The 27,364-nt window shown below is 36.7% G+C and overlaps 2 protein-coding genes across 2 annotated transcripts in view; both read right to left on the reverse strand.

Annotated features, from left to right (window-relative positions):
• The window catches only part of LOC140226684 (uncharacterized), a 493,686-nt gene that overhangs the window by 373,682 nt on the left and 92,640 nt on the right, over positions 1–27,364 (reverse strand). The window lies entirely within an intron of this gene.
• On the reverse strand, positions 7,460–22,787 carry LOC140226622 (uncharacterized). The gene is given in 7 exon segments (XM_072307071.1): positions 7,460–7,846; positions 12,465–12,530; positions 14,331–14,504; positions 16,253–16,414; positions 17,089–18,617; positions 21,780–21,854; positions 22,754–22,787. Coding segments are annotated over 7 exon segments (2,427 nt in total).

The following is a 27,364-nucleotide window of genomic DNA, read 5'->3' on the forward strand; positions in this document are numbered from 1 at the left end:
GACAGAATAAGTCATAAAGAATAGACTAAATTCACGGTTTTACCGTGATGTCCGAAAAAGAAAATGTCCAATAATCCAAATTTCATCATTCTCAAAGAAACTGGGGGGGGGGGGTGAGGTCAAACACGTCCAAGCAATGCACCCATCCCAGATGACCGAAATTTACTGGATGAATTTATAGTGTGCATAGAAATGTGACGCTCCTTCTCGTGATGTAACCATTTGGTCGCTAGTTTTTTACGATCAATAAGATATACACACATCTCGAAGATTGCGTGCCATAGTTTATTCCACATGCACGTTTATACTGATGTTGTCAGAGTGTAAGGGTCAATGAAGAGTAAATATGAATATTTACATGAAAAGTACATGATGAGCATGATATCGTAAAATGCGCAGTACAAACTTCTTAACTCGATCTACTGTTGTTTTCTTTTATTCCTCACACGGCCAAAGGCCAAACCTCTACATAAGCTGCACAGTTGAAGTGCGTGCGGTCTACACTTCATGTAGATAAGAGCATCATTTGCTTATTAGAAATATTAAATTAGAGTGGTGCAAGTTCCATCATGTCCATCGCATTCAAGACTATGTCATAACATGGAAGTGTAGAGAAGAAATGGAATGTCAATCCTGTGCGAATTTATAGGTGGTTATATTGAATGACAATTGAATGCTAAGCATTTCATGGACTTAGATGGTCCATGCTCCAATCCTCTCTTCCATATAAAAAGTTAGGATGTGGAGACTAAAGAAGACTTTCTTGATTTTGACAATTTTTAGCTGTTTCAGAGGAAGCGTTGTCACATAACTTTTTTGGAAATATGCTCCGGAACAAATTTTTCACTTTGTCTTCAAATCTTTAATGTTTTCAATACTCCAGGACTAAAATAAAGAGCAATATTTGTATCCCTTCAAGGTCATTTAACTATCTTGCTCACATTTTCCATAAATTACTAAGGAAAAGAAAGATATTTTATCATGGAAATCATACATATACATATATATTGCATATAGCATTATTTCAGCAGTTGAGCATGGCAAAGTAGGCAATACGCCTTACCTCGGTCTGCATATCTAGAAATGTCTCATATGACATGTCTACGAAATAATACAATGGATCCCAGTTGAAATGATGCGAAAAGATCACGTACCATATAGATAATGTCTGGGTGTTTCCATAGTACTATAACTACACTCATAAATGTTACACAGAAGACGGACTTTGGGCTCAATACAGAGTGTACAAGAACTTCACCAGTCACATACACACCCAACAGCGTGTACGTCAAAAAACAAGAACAAGAACAACAACATCAACAACTATATTTGCACAATGTTTGCACAATGTTCCAGGCCACCAGGGGTGCTTCATCTAGTGTTCACATACATAACATTATGAATGAAATGAAACTATGTGCACCCAATACAACGGTATTTCTCTTGTGAGTGACGAAATTTGACAGCGTACGCAACTTGAGAAAGAAGAATTTCCGTAGTTGTTCGTGTTTTCAAACGTAGAAATCATTCCGTTGCCTTCAATAACTGAAAGGCAACGGAATGAGTAAGATGTGTCAGATATAGTGTACGACGCTGCCACGTGTTTGAGAGGCTTATCCGTTATTATGCATATGAACGCAGTCCCTCATACAATGGTGGATCCAGAAGAGGGCGCTCCGGGCGCGATCCCCCTCTTTATTTTGTTTTGTTTTTTGCAAAATAAATAAAAAAGTGGCGTGCGCCCCCTTTACTTTTTTAAAGGCTCCTCCCCTTTACGGAATTCCTGGATCCGCCAGTGTTATATGGTGTATTCTATTGTCACATCACTCTCATGTGTGTCATGGTCATAACTCGCCACAACCTTGCCTCAGGATACTTCCTTAGATGAACTAGCCCTTCGGCAAGACATTAGGACCTAAAGAAAGGAATGAGTGACTAAGACTTACCTGTAAGGTAGTATTTGGTTTTGTTTTTGAACGCAGATGACAATCATCGGTCTGCTTCCATGCAGAAACTTCATAACTGTTTCCTAAACATTAAGTCATGGTCTTCCCGCAACCATCTCAAGCTGAATGAAGCCAAAAACTGAGTTGCTACTCATCTCATCCCAGTTTAGGTAGCAATCGGATTTCAGCCTTCTATGGATTTTGCTGGAAAATGTGCTTCTTCCTCTGACTGTGTGAGGGATCTTGGTGTTACTCTTGATAAGCATCTCACTCTCACTAATCACATTCGGAATGTCTGCAGATCGGCTTCCTTTGGCATTGCTAAGATTGGGAGAATGAGGAGATTCCTTAATGAGTCAACTACAGAAAAGCTGGTAAGCACATTTGTGTCTTTACATAATATAGGCTATTCCAACAGCCTCCTAGCTGGTCTTCCTCGCTCCTGTCTTGCTCTGCTACAACGCATCCAGAACACCGCTGCACGTCTCATCACACGCACGAAGAAACATAAACATATCACACCTGCCACCAGATCACTACACTGGCTACAAATTCACGACTGCATCATCCTCAAAGTTCTATGCTCAGCGCTTAGAAACATTGTAACAAGCGCTTTATAAATATTGACTATTATTATTATTTTGTTATGGATGTTTGCTTTTGTGTGGTTTTTGCACATAGAATGAACAATATTGTTGCTGTAATGATGTTATAGCAGTTAAGATGAGTGTCATTCAAATGTGAATATTTTGCACCGTAACCATAATAAAAAATTATATAGGTCCTACTTCACATGAAAGCGTTATGTATAGGCAGCCTGCTGCATTATATCCCGATGATGTATTCACATCGTTGGTGCTCTTCTTCAAGGACATTAATGTGACCGTGCATCACAAAACCAACAAAAGGTCGCACGCCTTCATTATCAAACTGGTCAACCTAATCAATCTTGAGTTTTTCGTATTTTCTAAAAGAGCAATTTTTATTGTATATTGTTCTAAAGTTTAGGATCGTAGAACACGTTATTAAATGTATGTCTTAGAGCCCACTTTTCATTTCTTAGAAACCATTTGCACACTCCTCATTCCTAACTCTAATAAATTTTTAAAAGGATAATACTACTGCGTTGAAACTTGGTATTAGTCATTGATATAATTTGATAGAGTGAGCTCACCTTCCGCTTTAATTCATAATCCCTTCATTGTTGTTGCTATGGAATATTATTTTATATCGTGTTCATTTCGTCCTATCGACACAGAGCACGGCTTGGTAGAGATTACGGGCTTAGATAGATCCTGTAAGGCCTACTTCAGAGCCTTTTATTTTCCAGAACGTGTGCTTTCTTTCCAATACTTGGATAGGAGAGTCATTTTGAATTAAGTTATATTTCTTTTTAAAGCTAAAAGTCTGCTCTTTGAGAATCTGGCCTTAACTAAAAAAAATCCATGTCTGGCGACTTTTTGTTGGTTTTGCGGTGGAAGGTCACATTTGATTCTAGAACATGTTCAGCCTCAGCCTATCAGTAGTTGAAGGGCTGCACGCATTCATAAGCATACGATGGATGGCAGAGAGAGAGAGACAGACAGAAAGAGTCTTGTGGCAAATAAATATCTATTTATTCGTCAGGCATGATATTCTCCCATGACCTCATCCTCACTTTAAAACGTGGAGGGACCACATGACTAATTGCATTTGAAACAAATGAAAAGGAAAAAAAAAATCTGTATATTATCATGTTGACACAGGAAAGTGAGCATAAATGCACACAACATTTGAGAAGATTCCAAACACTTACTACAATACTTAAAACGCAAGTGGAAAATGATAAATGATTATTAATAACCTAGTTCCTCAGTTGGGTGAAATATCGAAAGTACGACCTTTTAACCAACGAATCTAAAGTAAAACTTCAAACTAGTAGTAAAACATGGCACAAAGAAAGATATCTTTTTTTTCTTAAGTAGCAGAATGATGCACTTCTTATTCAAATCGTAACCACACTATAAAGAAAATATCAACGGGTATTTTTCTAAATCTATCAATACTTTCTTACATAGCAGGTTTTGATCTATCACTGTGATCTAGCATAGTGTTATCTTATATGTTTTACAATACATGAAATATTTCATGTGAAACTCTTGTGCGCCTCATTGAGTGGATCGTTTCATTCTCAGTTTTCACCCTCATTAGATATTCTGTTTATTGCAATCATTAACAGTCATTATTTGTACATTATTAATAAATGAAAAGGACCCTCTAAGACAAAAGTACCTAATCACACTGTTCTACAACAGAGGTGTTCATGAAAAACTGTCAAACACTCATTTTTTTTTTTTCATTCGTTGTACGATCCCAAACTTACGAATGATGAAGCAGAAATTCAGCTCTTTCAAAAAAAAAAAAGAAATATACAAACTGCAGATTCGCAAGGTTGACTCGTTTCACCTTTGTTGGTCCTCATGTAAAATAGGGGTATGTGTTGATCTTGTGATGCACCGTCACAATTTAAAGGCATTATTTACCATTCGCAGATGAAAAACACAGCTTCAGTGCTGTAAAATAGATGTAACACGTGAGTTTGGGATAGGAATAAACAATGTAAAAATTTTAATCAGGATCATTACTACAAATTAATGTGAATAATAGAAATGACCCGCTTCACCTTATTGAGTGGTCACGTATTATAAAATCAGGGTGTGTTTTGGTATTGTGATGCACGGTCACAATTTAAAGGCACTGCATATGATCTATTTGCAGGTGAGACATGAAAGTAAGACATTTAGTGGTTCAAAATGCTTCTATGTGACTTGGGGATAGAACAACCAATGTAAAAAATGGTATCAGTATTATCAATACTGTAAAAGTGGTTTATTTCGCAGTGGTTGTATTTTCGCGCTTTCCGTGCTTTGAGGTTGAACCGCGAATTTAACATCACGCGAAAATGTTTTGAACTCGTCGCTTGTTACAACGCTATCACTACAAACTGCGAATTTAAATACATGCGAAAAAGTCGGCACCGATGGAAACCGCGAAAGTTTCTGTACGCGAAAGAAACCACTTTACAGTATCAAGACGTACAGAATGACAATACCTTTAATATCGAATGTTTCACTCTCAAATTGACAAGAGGTATAATTCTGCAGTTTCAGAGCAATGCTGTGCTCTTGCAGTGATACTGTAATAATTCTAAGATACACAATTTTACTCAACTATCATTAAACCTGCGTTTGACCAACGACCATTTGAAATTGTGCACAAATCAAAATGAAGACATGGTTGCCACTTGTTGTACGTAGCCTAAATACACTTCAATAACCTATGACAACAAACACACTCAACGGCCAAACAAACGGTCGCCAGACACAATCTTCCAATAAATTTTCTTTAACGATGATAATTAGACATGTATACGTAATCGTCATCAGTTTGTCAAAGTGTCCAACTGATCACAACAAAATCAACTTAAACAGGTTCATTTCCTTTGACAGCACTTAAATACTATAGAAATAATTGACAAACAGTGGTAAGGAAATGAAAATAGCATGCATACAATTTTTATGGGAAAATATTGCCGTTTGAAAAAAAAAATGAATGTATACAGCTTTTGAATAGCATTTAAGCCTACCGTAATAAACGTAAGAGAAGTTTTCAGCCATTGTTGAGTACATGACCAAAATGAAAAAGGAATATCTGCATTAATAAGGAGAAGAAATTAGATACATATTATGCAAAGTTAAAGAAAAAAATAGGCTATCAGTGCATACTTCCCTTTCAATATTATGTCTACATATGAAGAGTTTGTTCGTAAAAACCGATAAGTCCATTTTTGAAGATTTTAAAGTACGGTCTCTGTCATGAAGTACGAAATAATACCTTTTAAATGATATATTGGTCACTACATATAAAGGTACATTTTTGAAGTTATGGTCAAAAGAAGCAAAAATGTTCTTATTATTCTCCTCTTCATATTCATACACAACATTCTATAAACAATTACAACTGTAACTTTAAAGTGAAGCACTGCACTGAAAGAAATAACCCCATACAATGTTTATATTATTCGTAACTATAAATCTCATCTCGGGAGATATACCAGCACATTGTGAAAAGAAGACATTGATTGGCTTGTTAAACGTGCTGACCATTCCAGAAAACATTTTAAATCATAAACGAGGGATGTATAATTAGAAAAGCTTTTTTTCACATTGGCACATCTTCTCATATTCGTGCTGAATTGATTTTTAGGTTACTTGGGTTAAATGGCAAAGAAAACATTTAACGTTTTGTGTGTGTGTGTGTGTGTGTGTGTGCGTTTCTTGTCTTCATCGTTGAATTCATGATCATGAATGCGAAAGGACATAGATTCTAGTCTCGTGTATGTACACTGAATTAAACAAATAATTGTTTAATTTTATTGTAACGACAAGTTCCATAACCCATCCTTTGTCTCTTTTTTTTTCTTTCTTACAGGATGAAACTATTTCTTCTTCTTTTTTCGGGGGGGGGGGGACGGGTTGTTCTTTTATCTGATGCCGAAAATCACTTTGAAAATATCCTTTTCTGTTCATAGATATCTATTCATTCCTACTCCTATCTCTGATAAATACACAAAAAACAGCAATTGATCAGGTATCACTATTAAGCCCTTAAAATGAACATCGATCACAATAAACTAAAACAGTTCGGCTAATGAGCAATATTTTCGATTTTTGAAAATAGAACTTAAAAAAAGATAATACAATGAACTCAATGCAATTTTCTTTGTAACTATAAATGGCAATAGGACGTACCGCATCATTACAAAATGAAGTAGAAACCTATTGAATACTTAAAACTAACAAGCCCATCCTCCAATTTCTCAACCGCCCTTCACAACCCTTTTTCACAATTGTGACCGCCAGCTTAAGAAGACCCACCAAAATAGGCCAAGGTGAATTTTTTTACTTGTCCTCACGGTGTAACAGAATATGCCCCAAGCTTTTATAATGATATCATTTATAACTTGTTACTAATCGACCATCCTAACCCTATTCAAAAGTGCTTAAAATGTTGTATTTAGAGACTTGGAAGGTGCAATTCCATAGAAAATGGATCAAGTATCAAAACTTTTTTTCTTTTATTTTACAGAAAAAAAAAAAGCATGTGCGATATATAAACATATATTTCATCAAATGGATACCAGTGATAGAAATAAAAACTTATACACTTGCAGATAGGGCAAACTAAAAAGAATAATAATGGTCCATTACGAGAAAACCTACAAACCACATTTTTTTTTTTTTTTGGTTGTTGGAGTTTTGAACTGAACGGTCACAACTGTCCAAAACAACGAAAACCCTCTACACTCACGTATCCCCTCCCCACGACACGCAGCCATTTCCACACTGATACCCACCATAATGATTCTCCCCATGACCTTTAACTTACTAAGCCGTACATTCTAATTATTTCTCCTATAGGATGCAGCAGTGGGTCTTTGCTATATGTAGCATCTAGTCTCCATTAGTTCTCCATTAATTCTCCTCTGGTGCCTTGGCTTTGTCCTCTTCTTTGTCTTCCTCCTCGTCCTGGTGCTTGTTCTCTTGCCTTTTCTGGTCCTCTAGAGACACCACTTCCTGGAACAAATGTTCATCTCTCCTCGTTTCATGTTCCTTCGGAGCTGATAAGTTTTCTTGACTAGAAATCTGGCCCGGTGCGTGACTTTCCTCACTGTGTGGGCTGCTGCTCGCACTAGGCCTCTCCTTTCCTAGTCCTCTAGAGACACCACCTCCTGGAACAAAATTGTCATATCCGCTTGTTTTAGGTTCGTTCAGAGCTGGTAAGTATTCTTGACTAGAACTCTGGCCTGGTGTATGTCTTCCCTCATTTTGTGGGCTGCTGCTAGCACTCGGTCTCTGTGTCTGACAGTGAAAAAAGAATGTTATAAGATCTACAAATAAATGTAGCACAAAAATAGGTGATCAGATCACCTTTTTTATGTGACCGTGCATCATAAAACCAACAAAAAGTAGCACCCCTTGATTTTACGTGAGTACTAAAATGAGGTGAAGTGGGTCAATCACGTCAATCTTGAGGTTTTTTTTTTTTTTTCTTCATATTTTCTGAAAGAGCTACCCTTCTTCTACATTATTATTTAGTTCGGGACGATAACATGAATTGGAAAGTGTGCTTTAAGCAGTTTTCTACAATCCTTTTTGAGTGAGGAGTATAAGACTGATCAGGTACACGTACAATGTATGTGTTAGAGGCCCCTTTTCGTTAATCAAAATCCTTTGCACACTCTTCACTTCCAAGTGTAATAACTTTTGAAAGGATAGAGCTACTGCTTTGAAGGTTGGCACTAATTATGGACAGAATGTGTTCATAGAATGTGCCAAATTTCAGCTTAATATGATAATCCCTTAATTGCTGTTGCTCCAGTGGTTAATGCCATGTGTTTTGTCCCTTTCATCGCATAGCTAGCATTAAGGCATGGTAAAGATTAAGTGTTTGAATAGCACCCGCGCCCCTTTTATCAGTTCACACTTTTCCAGAGTGTGCAGTTTCTTCCCAGTATTTAGATAGGTTAAGGAGTCAATTTGAATTGAGTTATACATCATTTCAAAGCTTAGAGTCTCCTCTATCAGAACCTGCTCTTAACTAAAAACCCATGTCTGGTGATTTTTTGTTTGTTTTGTGATTCAGGGCAATATATGTATATATCAGGGTGGCCCAGAAAGAATGGAACGCCTAAGATCTTTAATTTCAGCAATATCGTTGCAAATGTGTCATTATTTTGCGTACTGTTGGAAAGGCCATTCTTTTTTCAAGAGAATGACTCCAAGCTCTTTAATTTATTTCAGTTAATGCGGTACGATTTTAGGACCATTTTTGTCAACCCTTGCGATTTTCAAAATGTGATCATTTTGCACTCTCAGAGACACCGAAATCAGCGAGAATTCGGCTTTTTTTTTCAACTTTTTGATATTTTTTTTGACATCATAAAAAAGAACATTTTCCGCAGAAGAAAATGATACTAAAATCTTTAAATTTGGTTCACTACTGTTTTTTTTTTCTACGCTAATTTTTGTAAATGCAGTCATTTTCAAATTTCGCCTGATTTTTGCGACTTATGAGATAATAATTTCAGTGCGGCACGCGATCCATACGGTGAATATTGTGTAAGCTTGGTGATCCATGTCAACAAAAGATACAGTTTTCACATTAGGCGCGTGCCAGGAAAAACAGTGTGTGTGTGTGTGTGTGTGTGTGTGTGTGTGTGTCTTTGTGTGTGTGTGCGCCCAATGTGAAAGCTATATCTTTTGTTGACATGGATCAGCGAGTTTACACAATTCACCGTATGGAACGCTCGTCGCACCAAAATTATTATCTCATAAGTCGCAAAAATTTGAAAATGACTGCATTTACGGAGATTGGCGTAGAATAAAAAACACTGAACCAAATTTAATGATTTTGGTATCATTGTATTTTGCGGAATATGCTCTTTCTAATGACGTCAAAAATATATATACTTTTTAGAACGCAAGGTACTGAAAATCCACCGTTCCGCTTTTTTGGGGGACACCCAGTGTATATACATATATATATTATACATATGTGACTCTGCACCTCAAAACAAACAAAAAGTCGCCAGACATGAATTTTTAGTTCAGACCATATTCTGAAAGAGCAGACTTTATGCTTTAAAATGATGTATAACTCAGATCAAATGGACTCTCCTAACCTATCTAAATATTGGAAAGAAAGCACACACTCAGGAAAAGTGTGAACTGAGAAAAGAGGCTCTGAAGTACATTGTCTATTCAAGCGCTTAATCTTTACCAAACCGTGCTGGCTGTGCGATGAATGAGACAAAAACAGGAAGTAAACCACCAGAGTAACAACAATGAAGGGATTATTAGATTAAACTGAAATTAAGCATGCCTCATTAACACATTCTGTCCATAATCAATGCCAACTTTCAAAGCAGTAGCACTATCCTTTCAAAAGTTATTAGAGTTGAAAGCGAAGAGTGTGGACAAGGTTTTTCAGAAATGAAAAAGGGATTCTAAAGACACACCTAATCACACTATTCTACCAAAAATGTTCGAGATAAACTGCTAAAAAAACACACTTTCCTGTCCGTTTTATGATACCAAATTTTAGCATAATGTAAAAGAAGACCCGCTCTTTCAGAACATATGAAAAAGTCAAGTTCAGCTAGGTTGACCCATTTCACTTATTTTCAGTCCTCACGCAAAATCAGTGTGTGCGACTTTATGTTCGTTTTGAGGTGCACGGTCACATATATAAAGATGTTGGCTATTATACTGAATACAAGAACACGGATAAGGCCGTAGAATTATACTAAAACAAATGATCTTTTCCAGAATAATAATAAAGGCATTGATTATCATAAATATATATACTAACTACCGTCTTTTTTACCAAGGTTAGCCTTGTCAATGTTGACACTATACCAGTGGGCCCTGGCATTTTCTTATCATAACCCTATATAGCGTTGCCCGGTACCCATTACAAATGTTTCGAGAGGGACATTGTGGATAAAACTCTTGTCAAATTAAGGACGCTACCACTTAAGTCATGTTTAGATTAAAATCTAATGTTTTAATAAAGTTAGGCGAAACCATAGACGTCATTTCTTAGTTTTTGATATATTCCACTACGATATCGGACATGCTTGCCATGTTCGCTTCATCTGTGTCAAACAGTTAGCATAATTATGTTTTGCGTTCACTGGGGAAACTTTCATCGGTAGAAATTTGAAATTTCTACCAATACGGTACGACTTCGATTATCCGGCCATGTAGGGACCGCGCTCATCCGGATAAGCGAATTAGCCGGATATGGGAGACACAATGCAGGGCCGGCGCACTGTTTTCAAAAGTGTGGGGGCCCACTTCCGGGATTCATGAGCTAACAAGCAAAAAAAAAAAAAAAAATGTCCTCAGCTCATCTCTACCCGTCCACTTCCGGGTTTCTTTAGCTAACAAGCAAAAAAAAAAAAAAAAAAAAAAAAAAAAAGGTCCTCAGCTCATTCTGTCCCCTCCCATTGTAGTGCCTCTTACCTACTTCCGGGTTGAAATAAGTGTGGGGGCCCAAAGTGATGACACCTTATGTATTCCTTTGTATGGTGCACAAAAAGTGTGGGGGCCCGAGCCCCCACGGCCCCCACGGGTGCGCCGCCCCTGCAATGTTAATGTATATAGCTGCCGTCCAAGCTGCCATCCTAGTACACTGGCAGCTAGGCAGGTAGCGTACCCCGCAACGGTGGTGTAATCTTTGCTAGTCTGCGCAAAATTGTGTCCCTTACTTTTACGATGATGATGTGGTGTGAACTTATGTTAGTTCGTCGAGAATATTGTAGGTAAATCGTGTGAGTTTTGTAGACATTTTAATTGAGTTTAAAGTCACTAGTTTTTCTCAATTTTTGGATGAAAAAAAAAAGTGAACGCGTCCAGATGATAGAGATTTCAGGATAAAGAGAGGCCGGATAATCGAGGTCGAACTGTAATGCAATCATTATCATAATAGATATGGAGAATATAATGTATTAAAAAATGACAATAATATGTGATTATTAAAGAGATTTTGACAGTCTTAGAATAAGTAAGGTGCGGAAACACTCGTTTATAAGTGTATTATATAGATATAATATATATAGTTAAAATACACACACAATAAGCAAACAGATCTTTCCTGCCTTCTTCTCTATTAACCCTATTAAGCCCAATTTAAGCCCAATTTTGACCCTTTCCATGGCCCAAAGGGGGGGGGGGGGGCACATTGTGCAATCTTTGGAAAATACCATTGTCTTCAGTTATCACTATTATGTGTATTGTTTTATGTCTCTGTCACTTAAAAACAAGGGAAATTATAAGGAAAACATTTGAGGACCATAATTACTTAACATTTTGTTTCTTCGGAAAATTTCAGCCGAGAAACGCATATTTCATACACTGTAATATCATTAATTGAAACTGGAAAAAAATGAAGCATAGTCTGACTTACTTGCCTGGTTGTCGGTTTATGGTTGCCGTGGCGACCAGAAATTACAAATATAGCTAAATTAGATACCAAAATATTTGCAAAAATGTTTTACGATAAGTCACCAAATTTGGTGGAAATTGGATGAAGGGCGAAGGAGTGACAAATGAAAACCTGGTAGGGGCACAATGTGCCCCCCACCCCCTCCATTTGGGCTTTTTAGGGTTAAAGGCAAAAATGTGGCTATGCAAATGAACATGTTGTATTAACACATTTACACAAAGTCCGCAAACTTATAGCTTTGCTACATTTTCCAGTTTATGCCGGGGGTATAGGTAAGGCTTTCTTTTCTTAATTTCCTATTGTTTGTCCGTCACAATAAGTATAGGCCATAGGCCCTACCTATACTAAACGAACGAGTGTACATATATCATCTTAAACATGTTAACGTATCATTCATCACTATCTAAGACGAATATGACTCAAAGCTGATGAAACAAAAGCAAAAATACAGAGGAACAATGTGCATACTTGAGTTTTGCATTGAATATCGAGAAACGCTCTTAACGGCTTCCTGTTGACGGTTATGTTTTCCACCTGTAGCATCATGAGAAATATGAAATGAATACATCTAATGTTTCATATGAATACAAATCGAATTTCATTTCTTCTATGAATGATGGGATGGCAATACATTATGTATATCAAATGACATCATTATGTTTTTGCTGACGAAGATTGATGCAGATAGATTTACTTCAAGGATTTCTTTTTAGTTTCTTATATCTTGCAGCTTATGAGCTGTTTTCTCAGGAGATTATCTCACGCACTTTTACTCAGGCGTTTTCTCTCAACTTTAAAGTGACATAGCTGACACTGAATATATAGAACTATGTTTCTATTGAAGGAAAGATTAATGGTGTAGAATACAAGATGTTAACCAGTGTACCCTGATTAATAATGTAATGTCACAAAATGTGAATGTTTTCACGTTAAGTGCACGTTTAGGAATAATGTTTAGGAAAAAATCATATTATATATCTAAGAGACCAGTTACGAAAAATATTAGTCTTTAAAAGGTAACATTATCATCATGTTTATAATGTTCATGATGTAAGATTTCTTTTGGTATATAATGCAGGGTGTAAAGCTTGCAAATACACTGTATACCAAAAAAAAAAAAAAATAATGGAAACTTATTGACCGATTCTGTGACGCGCTATGTGTATTTTTGGCATGGGCAGCGCCATTACGCGGTGTCTTAGCCGACCCCCCCCCCTCTCCTCTCCCCCACCCCCTCCCGCGCACGGAATGAAAAACTGGTGCATGGTTGTTTTTAGCCAATGGGCGTGTCGTACTGAGTGCGCGAATGCTTGCTTAGTGCGCGAACCTTTGTTATTATTGTTATTATTATTATTTTTTTGTTTGTTTGTTTGTTTGTTTGTTTGTTTTTTTTTGTCGATATGTAATCTCAAATGTATAATTCACATGGTTATCTCCAATACCCTGATTGGGTGACATGAGATAAATAAAATTGTCATTGTCATTGTCATTGTCATTGTCATTGTTACAAGTGCGCGATAAACATGTTGCCCGGGGGTGGGGGAGATGAGGGGGGGGGGGGGGTGGCTAAGACACCTTAAAATGAGCTCATGGCTGCGCCCAGTGCCACAAATTGTCTGCTGCCCTCAACGAACCCGAATGGGTCAATAGACAGCTGTGGCTCAGTGATATAAGTCACAGCCATTCCACAGAGACTTTCTCTCAACGGTCACTCATCGGAAGCTACGATTATCGCTTCCGGCCACCAACTGAAGAGCATCGAATCGTAGTCTGATGAATCCGACCCGTGTTAGTCGACTATCAGGTGAGTGTCAGAAGAAAGTGTCGGAAGTTATACAATGAGGCAAAATCGTCAGATGAGGATTATGACTTATATGTATTGTCTTACACTGACCTGAAAGTCGTCCAGCCGATTTGGATTAATTAGACTGCGAACAGATACACTTTGGTGGGTGGCCGGAACCAACAAACATTATATCCGATGAGTAACGGATGAGAACAAATTTCTGAGGAATGGGGGAATAAGGCTCGTACGCTTACGGATTTAATCAATCTCATATAGATGTATACCTATTCCGCTGAGTGTACTAACTTTAAAAGTGAGCATCAATCGAAGAGATTTTTTTTTTTTTCACAACCTACTGATAAACTCCTTGATGCCTGTCCAAACAATAGCGACAGGACACTATGCAAGTTCATGAGCTGTTACAAAAAAAAAAAAAATGACGTTGTCATGAGATATGGAATATTGTGTAGATCGGCGTTTGCAGTATATGCGCATAGTAAAGGACATCCATTTAAGCATGAAAACGAAATGCGAATTATAATACTTACATTACAGTCTGTGTCGTGTATAGCAATTGTCGTGAAAAATATCCAAGGCAGGTTATGGCATTCAATCTGGGCACATTCCAGATGCGGTATACAACAAAGGAATTTAGCTAAATCTGCTGCTATTGCTGCTTCTTCTAGCCATCCTGTGTAAAACCACAAGTAAAATTCGCGGACCTACCGGAGAAAAAAAGGAAACAACAACAGCAATCATAAAGGTATATTTCCAATGATATCGACATATTTAACAACGATCAACCAAAAACGACACTAAGGTGCCTGCCCAAAACAAAGTCATGACAGGAAATTATAACACAGAACAAATTTATTTCGGAGCAAAGTTTGACGGGTAAGAGGAAAGAGTCATTCCGATATTATGTTTCACAGCTTGATTCAATGATTGCACAAATCATAATTACACATGTATAATAGGGGAAATCAGGAGAAAATTTGATTGGTTATTAAAAAAAAAAATATATATATATATATATATATATATATATATATATATAAACCAATGGCACGTACAATTATAACAAAGGGGCTCTCACGTTAATTTACTTGTATATTAATACTTTACAGGCTCCCGGTACAGAATGTCCACCCAGTACTGATCTCAGCTACTCGCCTTATACTTGCAATCATGAAGGTTTTAACTTGGTCACTTCAAGTGAGTTCATTTCCTTGTTTAATCAAATAAATAATACCATACATGTATGTACCCCGAGCGGTGAGTGAGAAAAAATGCATCAGATGAGTACCCCTTTTGACAGATATATATAACTATATCTTAACATCCGCCATTCGTCGGAGCTGATTTTGCTTTTGTTTGGTTGGTTTTTCTTTGTTGTTCTTTTTTTTTTGGGGGGGGGGGGGTTCTGGTCACTTACCGAGATGTTTGATATCACAGTCTGGTGAATCTAATTACTGCTGGTCGGCCTGTCGGGCCAGTGTCACACTTATCGGTTGTGATCCGTTAATCATTTTTATTTTCTTTTTTTTTTTTTGAGATCAAAGCTTAGTCCGCCATCGGACACCATTTCCGGTCGAGTTATTATTATTTTGATAAGTACAGAGTCAATAAGATGTGCGCATTAGATATGTGACATATATACATGGTGGCCGACGGATTATAAACAAAGGGCCCCAACAGAGTCAGACAACAGTCATCAAGATCGCAATTGTGAGGATGGGTCCAAAGAAGAAATAAGACTATAGTCAAAAACTCAAAGTAAAGAGCTCCTCTAGGAGTCAACGACCAAACCCCTTCAACATTTTAAGTACCAGCAACCCCAATTTCGAGTGCCAGCTGCCCGTCATACTGTCTTCTACACTCGAATCTACACCGACATTAGTAAATGCAAATGAGCTTCCAAAACAGAAATAAAAAGCAAGCACACGGTAAAAAAAAATGGCTGTTTATGATAAAATTCTTGTTTATTGAAAATGCTGATTTCTCCCTAAATCTAAAATCTTCAGAGATACGGTGCATCACAGCTACTTCTACTGTTGCTGTCGCACGGGAAGATGACAGATGGCCAAAGAGATGGGCTGGATCAAGAGAGGAATATCACAGAAGAAGACGCCCGGAGGTCACGACACGACTCGCAAAATCTCCACTTGTTTACTCGGATACGGAACTCGTCAAAAAAATTGTAATTGTAGCATTTGGGGGTTAGGTGAACATCCGATGACTAGTGGACGGGAGGCCAAAGATTTGCCCTTTATTCCTTCATTGGGCCATCTCGCCTCATCGGATCACGTCCAACACGTTTGACACTAACCTAACACGAAATCAGATTCATCAGACTGTTATACAATACACTTCAACTGGCGACCGGAAGAGAATATTTTGCTTCACACGAGTGTCTGATAAGCAAAAGGGTTCCATGGAAGGAGTACGAATTTTCGTGACAACGACTTACCTCACAGTTTGAAGACTTTTCGCTGAGGATCTTATAGAAGTCCGTGTGAAACCGTGAGTTAGTTATGGTTACTTTGCGCAGCATACTGCTGAAACTCACACCTTCTGCTAAGTCACTTGACATAGATTTTCCGCAGTTTACCTCGTAAATAGATAACACACACTATATAATGGGAACAATGTTGAGTGATAGAAGATGACAGTAAAAATCGACAATAAGTAACATGGGAATGTGAAGATGTAGTTGGTTGCAGTTGGGGAAAACTAGAAGTAAATGGTAATGGGTATACCAGACATTGGCATTCATGCTCAGGTACTACATAATCAATAGTAAGACATCTCTCTTGAGATAGAACTTATGGGTTATTGGCGTGGTCACTCTACTAGTAGCAACCTGCCAGCTGTAAATTTTACCAGAGCGTGAAAAAACAAACAAACATATTTACACTTTCTTCCCCTTGACATTCAAGTACTCTGTCATGACAGAAATATGTTTTACAAGAATTGTGTTGTTTTTGCTTTTGTTAAAGAAAGTTGTTTGTGTCTTTTTACAAAATTTACAAATAAAGTTTCTGCTCAATAAGACATACAGAAAAAGATTTAGCAGTTTCGAATCAACTCAGTTGTCAATTCATGATCATAAGAACACATTTGCTTTAAACTCTAACAAGGTAACTTGTACGTGTACATTTGACCTCTGTATAAAATTATATCTATCATGAGCATGTCTAAAAGCAACTCGTGTTAGGTTTTAAAACGGAGGAGGCAGCCAATCATGTGTGTGTGTGTGTGTGTGTGTGTGGTTTTATAAATCGATATCTTAACTGTGCAACTTACCACTTGGTTACAATGCAGCATGAAAACAATTCCAGACTTTGTGTATTCAGACGTATATGACGCTAGTGTGTGCTCTCTCCATTTTTCTCCCACTGCTCTGGCGGCCTCCACACTATGACATTCAAACGCAACGTCAACACAGTAATATTGGTCATTAGTCCTTGTCAAGTCGTTGATGATATCGACACCAATTTTATTCCGTAAAGATGAGGTGAAGTAGAGTAGGTAACGGAACTCCTTATATCGGCTAACAAGTTTGCGTTTCAGTTTAGTGTACTTGGTGTGATCATTGCCGAATAACATCGCAAGATATACTCCGGCAATATATTCCTGGAACAATCTGTGCAGAAAGGAAACCGTTGACACATCGGAAGATGAAATGTTGACATCGCGCCGACGCTCCCTTGTGATGACATCACTTTCTATTGTCAAAACACCCACTCTGCAGGATGTTTTCATGGCATCTAGACACTCGCTGAATTGTTCTTCTGGAAATGAAAAATTCCTCTCTAATAAACCGTTCAGTACTAGCTCATTTATATCTTGGATAGCTTTACTAGCTTTTTGTACATACCAAATATGCGTCCTTTTCTGTGGACTTTTACAAAATGCGTAATGTTCTTTCAGAAAAGACATCACTTCTCCAAAGACATTCGAAAAGGTTTGCAGTTTCTTCATCTCTCTTCGCCTCTCTTCATTTAAATTGTTCCACATGAAGCAAATCATTGCACAGCAGATAGGAAATGGGGCGATGTTCAACCGAATAACATTATTTTCTTTCATGAAGCTGATCAAGTTGTCTGCAAGAGTGTCTTTCTTTTTCATTCAGAAGTAACTCCTGATATAAGTTGATAAATTATCCTTGGTAAAACCTTCAGCGCTGATAAACGTGTAAGCTTCACCAAAACGATTGTCAACTCGGAATTCGTCTGTTCTCCATGGTCGTGTGGTTACAATTACCTTGCATGACTTATATTTCTCTAATCCTAGGATGCGAATGACCTCACTGCTGTTCTCGCAAGTAAATTTCCCGTTAAACTCGTCGAAGCCATCGAAAACAATGAGAACTTTGTTTGGATGTGTTAAGATGTAGTCGTCTATCTGTTTTGCTGTTGCTGTATTGGCATCAGTGAGATATTTCTTCACAATCCCGCCAACACTTGCTTCATTCTTGACGTGTCGAAGAAGAATAAGAAGGACCATGTCCAGATCCTGGAGAATTCTCCCAATGCACCAGTCCCAGGCAATCTTAGCGCAGAGCGTCGATTTACCAACACCTCCCTCTCCGTGGATAAGAATACGCTTGGAAAATTGTCCAGTTTCATCTTTGGTCAAAAGATCGTCGTATGTCTTTGGCGTTTCACACATGCTACTCCGGTGTAATAGACTCAAATTTGTATAAATTTCATCCAATTCAACACGTTCCATAAAGTTGAGTGGATCCACTATGACCTTGCCTCGTGACACACGGTAATACGCCTTCAGCTCTTCTTTGCACTGCTGTACTTGTTCATTTGTAAGCACTGGTCCTTGCAAGAGAATTAAAACACACACATTATAAATATACATAATTATGTATATGTATATATATATATATATATGAATATATATAAACATAATCTGACATTAAAATTTTTCAGAGAGACGAAGAGAACCGGTGGAGAATGTGTGAAAAGGGAGAAAATTAAGTGAAAAAAGTAACAGTGATTACATTCGGTCTGGTAGGATTTTTTTTTTTTTGGATTTCTTGTGAATATATGTTAAAGTAAAGGGAATTTGACTCAAGAGAGTAGAAACAGATTTTTGGCCGGCACTGATCTTTCTTGTTATTATCACTGTTATCACTACTGTTATATTTGAAGAGTTTTTTCGCAAAAACCGATAAGTCCATTTTGAAGATTTTGAAGTACGGTCTCTGTAATAAAGTACAAAATAATACAAATTTAAACGATGTATTGGTCACTATACATATAAGGGTACATTTTTGAAGTTATGGTCAAAAGAAGCAAAAAATTTCATATTCGATTTTCTTTATTTTACTTGACTTTTAATCGCAAATATCTCCATTTGGCAAATATGGACTTATCGGTTTTTGCGAACAAACTCTTCATTTCTTTTTCTTTATTTAGTACCTTTTGTAACAACAACTTTAGCACAATATAATGTACGCGACTTTAAAAAAAGATGTTTAGTGACTATAGTATCTATGACTCCGAAGTTTTCCGAGATGATTGTCTTTAATCTGTACACATAAACATTATCCTCCTGTATCCTCTATCTCTCTAAAGAATTTGTATGCAGAGAAATTAAAAATTTCACAATTAAAAAAACAGGTAAAATGTAGGTCATATAGAAAGCTACACTTCTAGCCAGTCTCTTCTCAAGCATGCACATGGCCTGATTAGATAAATTTAGACCCTTTAGGAGCATTTCTCTGTTTTCTCGCAAGAATTTCACAAATTTGAAGAGTACTCTATATGACTACAATGTACTACAAACGAATACATTTCTGTCAAAATGCCCAGTATGAGAAAAGGATGTAGTAGCTTTTTGGGAAAAGAACCATTCATAACTAATATGATTATTTAGAGAGGGGGGGGGGGCTAGAAAAATATAGATCTAGATAGAGGCAAGAATTTGGAAACAACGTAAATCACTGTAAAACTGTATAATTATGTTTAGTAGGTTTACAGTTTTGCCTCGTATCTTTTTTCTTTCTTTTTTGCAAACGAGATTTACGAGTCCACGTGATCATACGAAATGCATTCATTGATGTCGAAGCCGCCAAAAGAATAAAATGAATGAATAAAATGAATAGATAGAAAAAAATAACTAAAGGTTCCTTCTACTCGTACATCAAAAGTAATAAATTTTCTTTACTGTAGGTATTCTATTTTTGCTTTAGTTACAATAACTGTTGTACGAGGGTTGCAACTAATGATTATTTACATCAGCAGTATTGATCAGTTATGATTATCGTGGGAACGAACTAGTTTAGTCTGTCATTGCACTAATGAGCTGGACTGATGATCATGTCATTAAATATTGAACTACAATAACTATAAGTTATTATATAAGTTATTATAAGTAATAATAAGTTATTATAGTTATTATAAGATTATAATAAGTCAGAGTGGAGAGATTAGCGCCCTCTACCGCCCTAGCTGTCCATTTTCTTCTCAAACTATCTTCCCCCTTTTTTTCGCCTTCTATCTCTATTTTTCGAGAACGTCCCTGCCTACTAGGCTTTAATTTAAACCTAGGCCTGTAGGTAGAGGAGCCCGCCCCCGGGAAAGCCCGAGACATCACCGTGGGCCGACAGGAGGGCGCTAGGCTCTCCTGTCGGTGGGAAAGGCGCAACCCTGTACCGCGGTTCGCAGGAGTAGGCAGGTGACGTCTCACTTCGAAAAATCTACCTCCTTTTAATTCCTCTCTCGTAAAGCAATCGACCAAGCCACTCTTTCAATTCACTCTTCCAGTTTCTAAAATCATATGCCGCTAGGATATGTTATTTTCAGAAGATATTGCGTTCCTATCTCATATAATATGACAGGTGTATAATATACTGTTTAGTTATAAAATAACTACCATTAGCCTATTTACACAGAACATTTGCTCAGAGAATCAACGAATTTTTTGAAGAAAATTGCCTACCAAGGCAGGTCTTCATAAACGCAAAAGAAAGAAAGAAAGAATAAGTAATTAAATAGTTTTGCGGAACCATTATAAGGCAACGCAAATTTATAAAGGGGAATAAATTTCTTATCATAAAAAACGAGTTGACCTATACATCGTATTTGGTTTAATATATCAGGGACGACAGTGGAAGAGAGTCTCTTGCACTGTCCTCCCTTGTTTTATCATAATGACGTTGTTGTAGGGTTCAATACATATTTAATTTTCCTGCATTAAACCTCTCGATACATAAACTTTATCGGTACACTTTATATCACATGATCATTAGAAATCAAATTTGATAGAGCAAAGCTGCCACGTTTAACCCGTTCTCTACTATAATCTGAAATATGAGGAATTTGAGGACGAGCTGATTTTATTAAACGCACATTTCCCAAAGATATACATATCTGCCAGGGTATAGTCTTCCATGCGACTAATTTTAAGCTTTTACGTTCCCGTAGGCAATGGATTAGGTAATTTACCTCGATCTTATTCATTTTAAGCTTTTTCATGGGTCGTGTGGACGATGCAAGCTACATTTCATCCTCGTAAAGAAGTTTTATAGAATGCTTTCAACTGTACGACTTTTGCTTCTGTCTTGCGAAAAAGAATAATGAATGGCAGAAATTTGTTATGTATAATATACGTATTGCCTTTTTGCGAAATGACGCATTTCAGAAAAAGTTCTTCATTTAACTGTTCGTTTTTTGATGAATAATGGGAATAAATCGCACCTTTATCGACAAAATCATAAAGAAAATAAAAGATATTGTATCTGGGAGTGTTCTCGAACTTGAGACACTTAACCCGACATTGTTGCTTAATAAACTATCGTGCTTCGGGACGGAAGTCAACAAAAAAAAAAAAAAAAATGACAATGGTTAAGATATGTATAGAGTATGTACATTTATGATTTTAAAAAGCTATCAGGCGTTTACATTTTTTAAGGATAAGAAAATATAATTATATACATATATACATATATATATTTAGTGTTTTCTGCCTTATCTTACTCGGGATTAATTCTTCTTCCTCATCAGCTTGCACTGGTCTTTGTGCTCTCCGCCAGCAGGGATTCCAGCCACATCCTGTGAAATGTAACATGAACAGCGACAACAACAGCAACAACGACGATCACTTTTCACTGATAATGTTATATATAGATATACCTTTATATATGAAGAGTTTGTTTGCAAAAACCGATAAGTCCATATTTGTCAAATGGAGATATTTGCGATTAAGGGTCAAGAAAAACAAAGAGAATAATAAGAAAATTTTTGCTTCTTTTGACCATAACTTCAAAACTATACCTTTATATGTTGTGATCAATATATCATTTAAAAGGTATTATTTTGTACTTTATGACAGAGACCCTATTTCAAAATCTTCAAAAATGGACTTATCGGTTTTTGCAAACAAACTCTTCATATATATATATATATACATATATGTTACCGTGCATCAAAACCCAAACAAAAAGTCGCACCCCCTGATTTTACGTGAGGACTCAAAACAGGTAAGATGGGTCAATCAAGTCAATCTTGAGTTTTTCACATTTTCAGAAAGAGCTATCTTTCTTCTACATTATTCTTTAGTTTGGGATCATAACACAAATTGGAATGTGCGTGTTTTTTGTTTTGTTTTTGTTTTGTTTTTTGTTTTGTTGTGTTGTTGTTTTTGTCTTTTTTTTTTGCAGTTTTCCTACAACGCATTATTGGGGGAGAGTAGAATAATCAGGTATGTGTTATAGAGGCCCCTTTTAATTTCTTGAAATCCTTTGCACATTCTTCACTTTCAAGTTTAATCACTTTTGAAAGGATAACGCTACTGTGTCGAAAGTTGGCATTAATCATGGACAGAATGTATTATTAGAGCATGCTCAATTTCAAATGCGCCGCCAATTTTGGTACCGCATTTCGCCTTTTGCGCCTTTACAGTGAAATGAAGGCCGGGCTCGGCCGCGGCTGAGCCCGGCGCTTTCACTCACTGTAAACGGGGTCCAAGATGCACTTGTATACCATATTTGGAAAGAAAAAAATAATGGTCAAGAAACACAGCCATAATCGCACACATACTAAGCAGACTCTGACAAATTTGAATGTACGAACTAAACAAAATGCGATACCTTTTCGTGGAAGGTAGTCAGGACAGTATTTTTTCAGAAACTTTCCAAGAAGAAGAAATATGATGATTATGACAACAGGTACACCAACGACTAATCCAACGACGAGACTCGTATTACCGCGTTTTCCTGAAAGATGAGAAAGACACAGTCGCAATAAGTTGTTATTCATGACTACATTGAAGAGGTGGTAAAAATTGTGGATAAAATCAATGATATCTTTAAAATGTAATCATGTGCTGCGTTATCCTCAAGGAAGTGATAGACTACATTGATTTCAATCGAATGATTGAGAGAAAACACTGCACATTTTGGCACAAAGGTTTGGCATTCTTTGCCTTTACTAACTCTTGTGCATGTGCTTGTGTTTACATTGTAGGGTGGACCTTTGTGGCCACGCAATATTGCGCAACTCAAAAAAGAAAAGAAAATGTTCGATGAAATGAAACCTAACCCGTCAATAATCAAATTTCAAATGCTATTCTTCATTATTACTCTCTTTGCCTCTTATCGTTGAAAATCACAATATTTATTTTGCTAAATTTCACAACACCTGGTGTCGACAGAACAATGATTCCTATGGTCGATGTTCCCTTCAGCGAATCACCAATAGCCGTGCATGTGAAGAATTGCTCTGTCCCATGATTGGCTGATACAATGATTGTTTCGAATCTCTCGTATGTGTCGTCAGGTAGTGTTTTCTGTTTCGAAACCACGGACTTCATTTTCTCTCCTGAATCCTCGGTCCACAGCATGGAAATATTAGGCTTGAATCCACTCACTACACAGGTAAGGTTGAAGGATGGGGTTTCGGAAGGAGTTTGGAATCTACACGGGCTTTGTTGGGACATGGTATTATCATCGACGCATTCCTCGATTGCATGTTTTGATGCTATCGCTGGGGATGAATTAAAATATTTCAAAAAGATACATAGAATTTTACATTTGAATTAGAAATGTATCATCAACAAAATAAACATCCACAGACGTCATTTCTTTCATGGAAAGACAAATTAGGTTTTGCCGGTCACTTTCATATTTTTGTCAATCCAATTCGTCAGTGTACATTCATATTCACCCTTCGCACCCACGTGAAAATATCTGGGCACTCAAATTCAGAATCCGAGCGATTAATTTCATGTGAGGTATTTCTTTTTCGTTTTCGTCAAATCAAATTCACGCTTAGGTGTTCAATTTTCAAATGCAAGCGTTGCATTTCTTACTTGTGTGTTCAAACTCAGGCGGTAGTCACGTGATAATCTCGATGAGCTTGTTTGGAGTTTTCAATTTCAATTTCATCGAATCAAGTTCCTACTTCTTGCAATCAATTTAACGAGGAAATAGAGTAGAGGTATTTTTGTTGTTTTGTTTTGTTCTTTTGTTCTTGTTTTTTTAAGGAAGGAGAAAGGGCATAATAATCCTCATACACAACCAATGAAAGCTTGTATGATTATAGTGTAATTACGATTCTAACATTGTTCTCTGGTCATGTATGTATTGAAACGCTTTTATACGATGAGGGCAGTCTTCAATTTTCTGATTATTTGCAAAAGCACGAAAAAAAAAGCAAATCAGAAAGTGTGTTCATTTTTTCGTTTGTAAAAGCAAAAACAGAAAAAAAACGAAATCAGAACAGTGTTTGATTTTCAATTTTGCATTTTTAAAACAGGAAAACTAAATGGGTAACATGTTTGATTTCAATTTTGCATTTTTTAAATAAGAAAACTGAATCAGTAACGGGTTTGATTTTAAATCTCTGAATATAAGAAGGGAAAACAAGAAACTGAGAAAACAATGAAACAGAAAAACAGTTTGTTTCCCGATTTGTAATTTTTTTTTTTAAGTTATTGCTCTGATACAAATACTTAAATATGACCGTTTTTCTGTTTAGAATGATGAAAATGGAAACGGTTTTTTTTGTTCAATATTCTGTTTTTCCTTTTCCCTTTTTTTTTGAAACAGAAAAAACGAATTATCCGAATGTACCTGGATTTTAAACACCCTGCTCTTTGCGATGAATGAATGAAGCGTGATCTTTTATGTGCATGAGTTGTGACTCTCTCACATACGGTACCTCCATTTCATGTCTTGTTCAAATAACTTATGCCTTTATATTAATTTTTTTTTTTTGTTAAGCCCGATGAGAGTTCAATTTTTTCAATGAACAGATGGACTTTTACTGCAAAATAAGCAATCTTCATCAATAATCGCAATATATTCAAAGCTAAATGAGAACGACCCATATACACAGCCCAAAACTAACTAAATTCAGGACTTCTTTTAACACGTTTAAATTGAATGCAGTTATTTGGAACATGGTTGCCTATTCACGAAATCGAATGACCAACGAGATTCCATCGCCATCAGCTTGACATGAATTTGAATGCTCACTGCTGAAATGCGTGCTCCTCTCTTCAATTTGAATGTGCCGACAGTGAATTTAGAATACTCCGACAGTGAATTTGAATGCTCGGATAGTGATTTCGAATGCCCGGATTTTGAATTTGATTGCTGATTCAGTGCTGCGAGTAAAATGCATGTAATCGAATGCTGGGAATAGGAACTTGGATAATAAAAGTATAATATGAAATGACAGGGAAAACCTACATTATTCGACAATATGCCGTGCTATGTATACATGCAAGACTAGAAAGTCAGGTATGCTCAGACTGGAATATGATTAGTAGTGTCTTCGTTTGTTTTCAATATGGCAGCAATACAACCACAGCGAAGTATGCAGTATACTAATTATGAGGTTTATTATCGTCATGGCTTATGCACCTCCAGACAGTTAATTGTGTTATAGTAAGACCACTGCGCCGTATCGTTCATGGTTATAGAATAATGCTTTATATTATTTTTAGTTGATTTTATTGTTATAATCATTCAATATTCAAAATTTCAACGGATAAATCATAAACATAATAACAAACCGAATGAGTAATTGTGGGATTCGGAAAATAAGAGAAATAAGACGTGTGAAATTTGAGGAATCTACAAAAAAAAAAAAAAAAAAAAAAATCGCTTGATGGGTATTCATTCCCTGGAGCTGATTTAGTGTAAATTTTTACATTGAATTCAAGTTAAAAGAATGACATATTATAAAGAGGGAAAATGTAAACGTCGAAGAATATAAGAACAACAACAACTACGAAAGTTCAAGTTTGCTCAAGTTTGTATAACATTTATTTTCCATCTTTTTTTCATGTAGGAAATCACATGCATGAAATTATTGTACAGGAAGGCAGAACCTGAAAAAAGCAAAGCTTGTGGTGAGCTGCCTTACAAAAATACATTACATCACAAGCACAAACACAAAAAACAAACAACGAAAACATGATAATAGTTCCCATGACAACATTGAAATGAAATATTCCTCAAAGAGAGTAGTACAGAGAGGCAACTAGTCCATGGGCCAGGCCAGATATTGGTACCATCTGAGGTGGCACAACCTTTTTGGTGTCACTTTGTTTGTCGGGCATAGATATGCTTATCAAGCTATGATAGCATTTCCAAATGAGTAGCTTAGTCATAGTAAATGAATTCTTAACGAATTTGGTCTCGTTGTTATATCCCTATACTTCTGAATCGAAACTAACCGCTACAGTAAAGAAGAGCACTGTCTTCTGTATGTTCCATAGGGCTGTAAAATGCAGCTCTATGGTATGTTCACAGGTGTTCTATTGTAAACGCGGTGCGCTTAGTCTTTATTCAAGGCAGCGAAGGGAATATCCAAAGGTTATGATGTCCACAGCGCTTAGTCTTTATTCTAGACGGCGTAGGGAATATCCAATGCGTATGATGCAGTGTATATCCTTTTATCTAAAAACAACAACAAAAACGATTCTTCGTGAATTTTACCGTATATTTCATTTATTTATCATTTTCCGGCGAAAACGCTACGGTGAAAACGCTGATACCACGCCAATGTTGCTTTATTTCCCTCCAACAATATAAGGTAATGCAAAACAATGAACCGGTACACTACGATACATTATAATGAATGATATTGTAAATGAACAGAGTGATTTTTTGTTTAAAACTGATGTATTTGTTGATAGGGTAGTATAAAAACAGTATAGATAATCCCTTCTATGAGGAACTTTAGATATGATAACGGCACATTGGTCTAGATAAAGACTAAGCGCACCGCGTGACAGCTGTGGACATCATAACCCTTTGGATATTCCCTTCGCTGCCTTGAATAAAGACTAAGCGCACCGCGTTTACAACAGAACACCTGTGGACATACAGAAGGCAGTGCTCTTCTTTGTATAGCGGTTTAGTTTCGATTCAGAAGTATAGGGATGTAAAAAATGTACCAAATTGGTTCAAAATTCATTTATTATGACTAAGCTACTCAATTGGAAATGCTATCATAGCTTGATAAGCATATCTATGCCCGACAAACAAACTGACACCAAAAAGGTTGTGCCACCTCAGATGGTACCAACAACCCATTTTTCGGGTCTTGGC

The sequence above is a fragment of the Diadema setosum genome, chromosome 3 (assembly GCF_964275005.1).
Source record: "Diadema setosum chromosome 3, eeDiaSeto1, whole genome shotgun sequence".
Classification (NCBI taxonomy): Eukaryota; Metazoa; Echinodermata; class Echinoidea; order Diadematoida; family Diadematidae; genus Diadema; species Diadema setosum.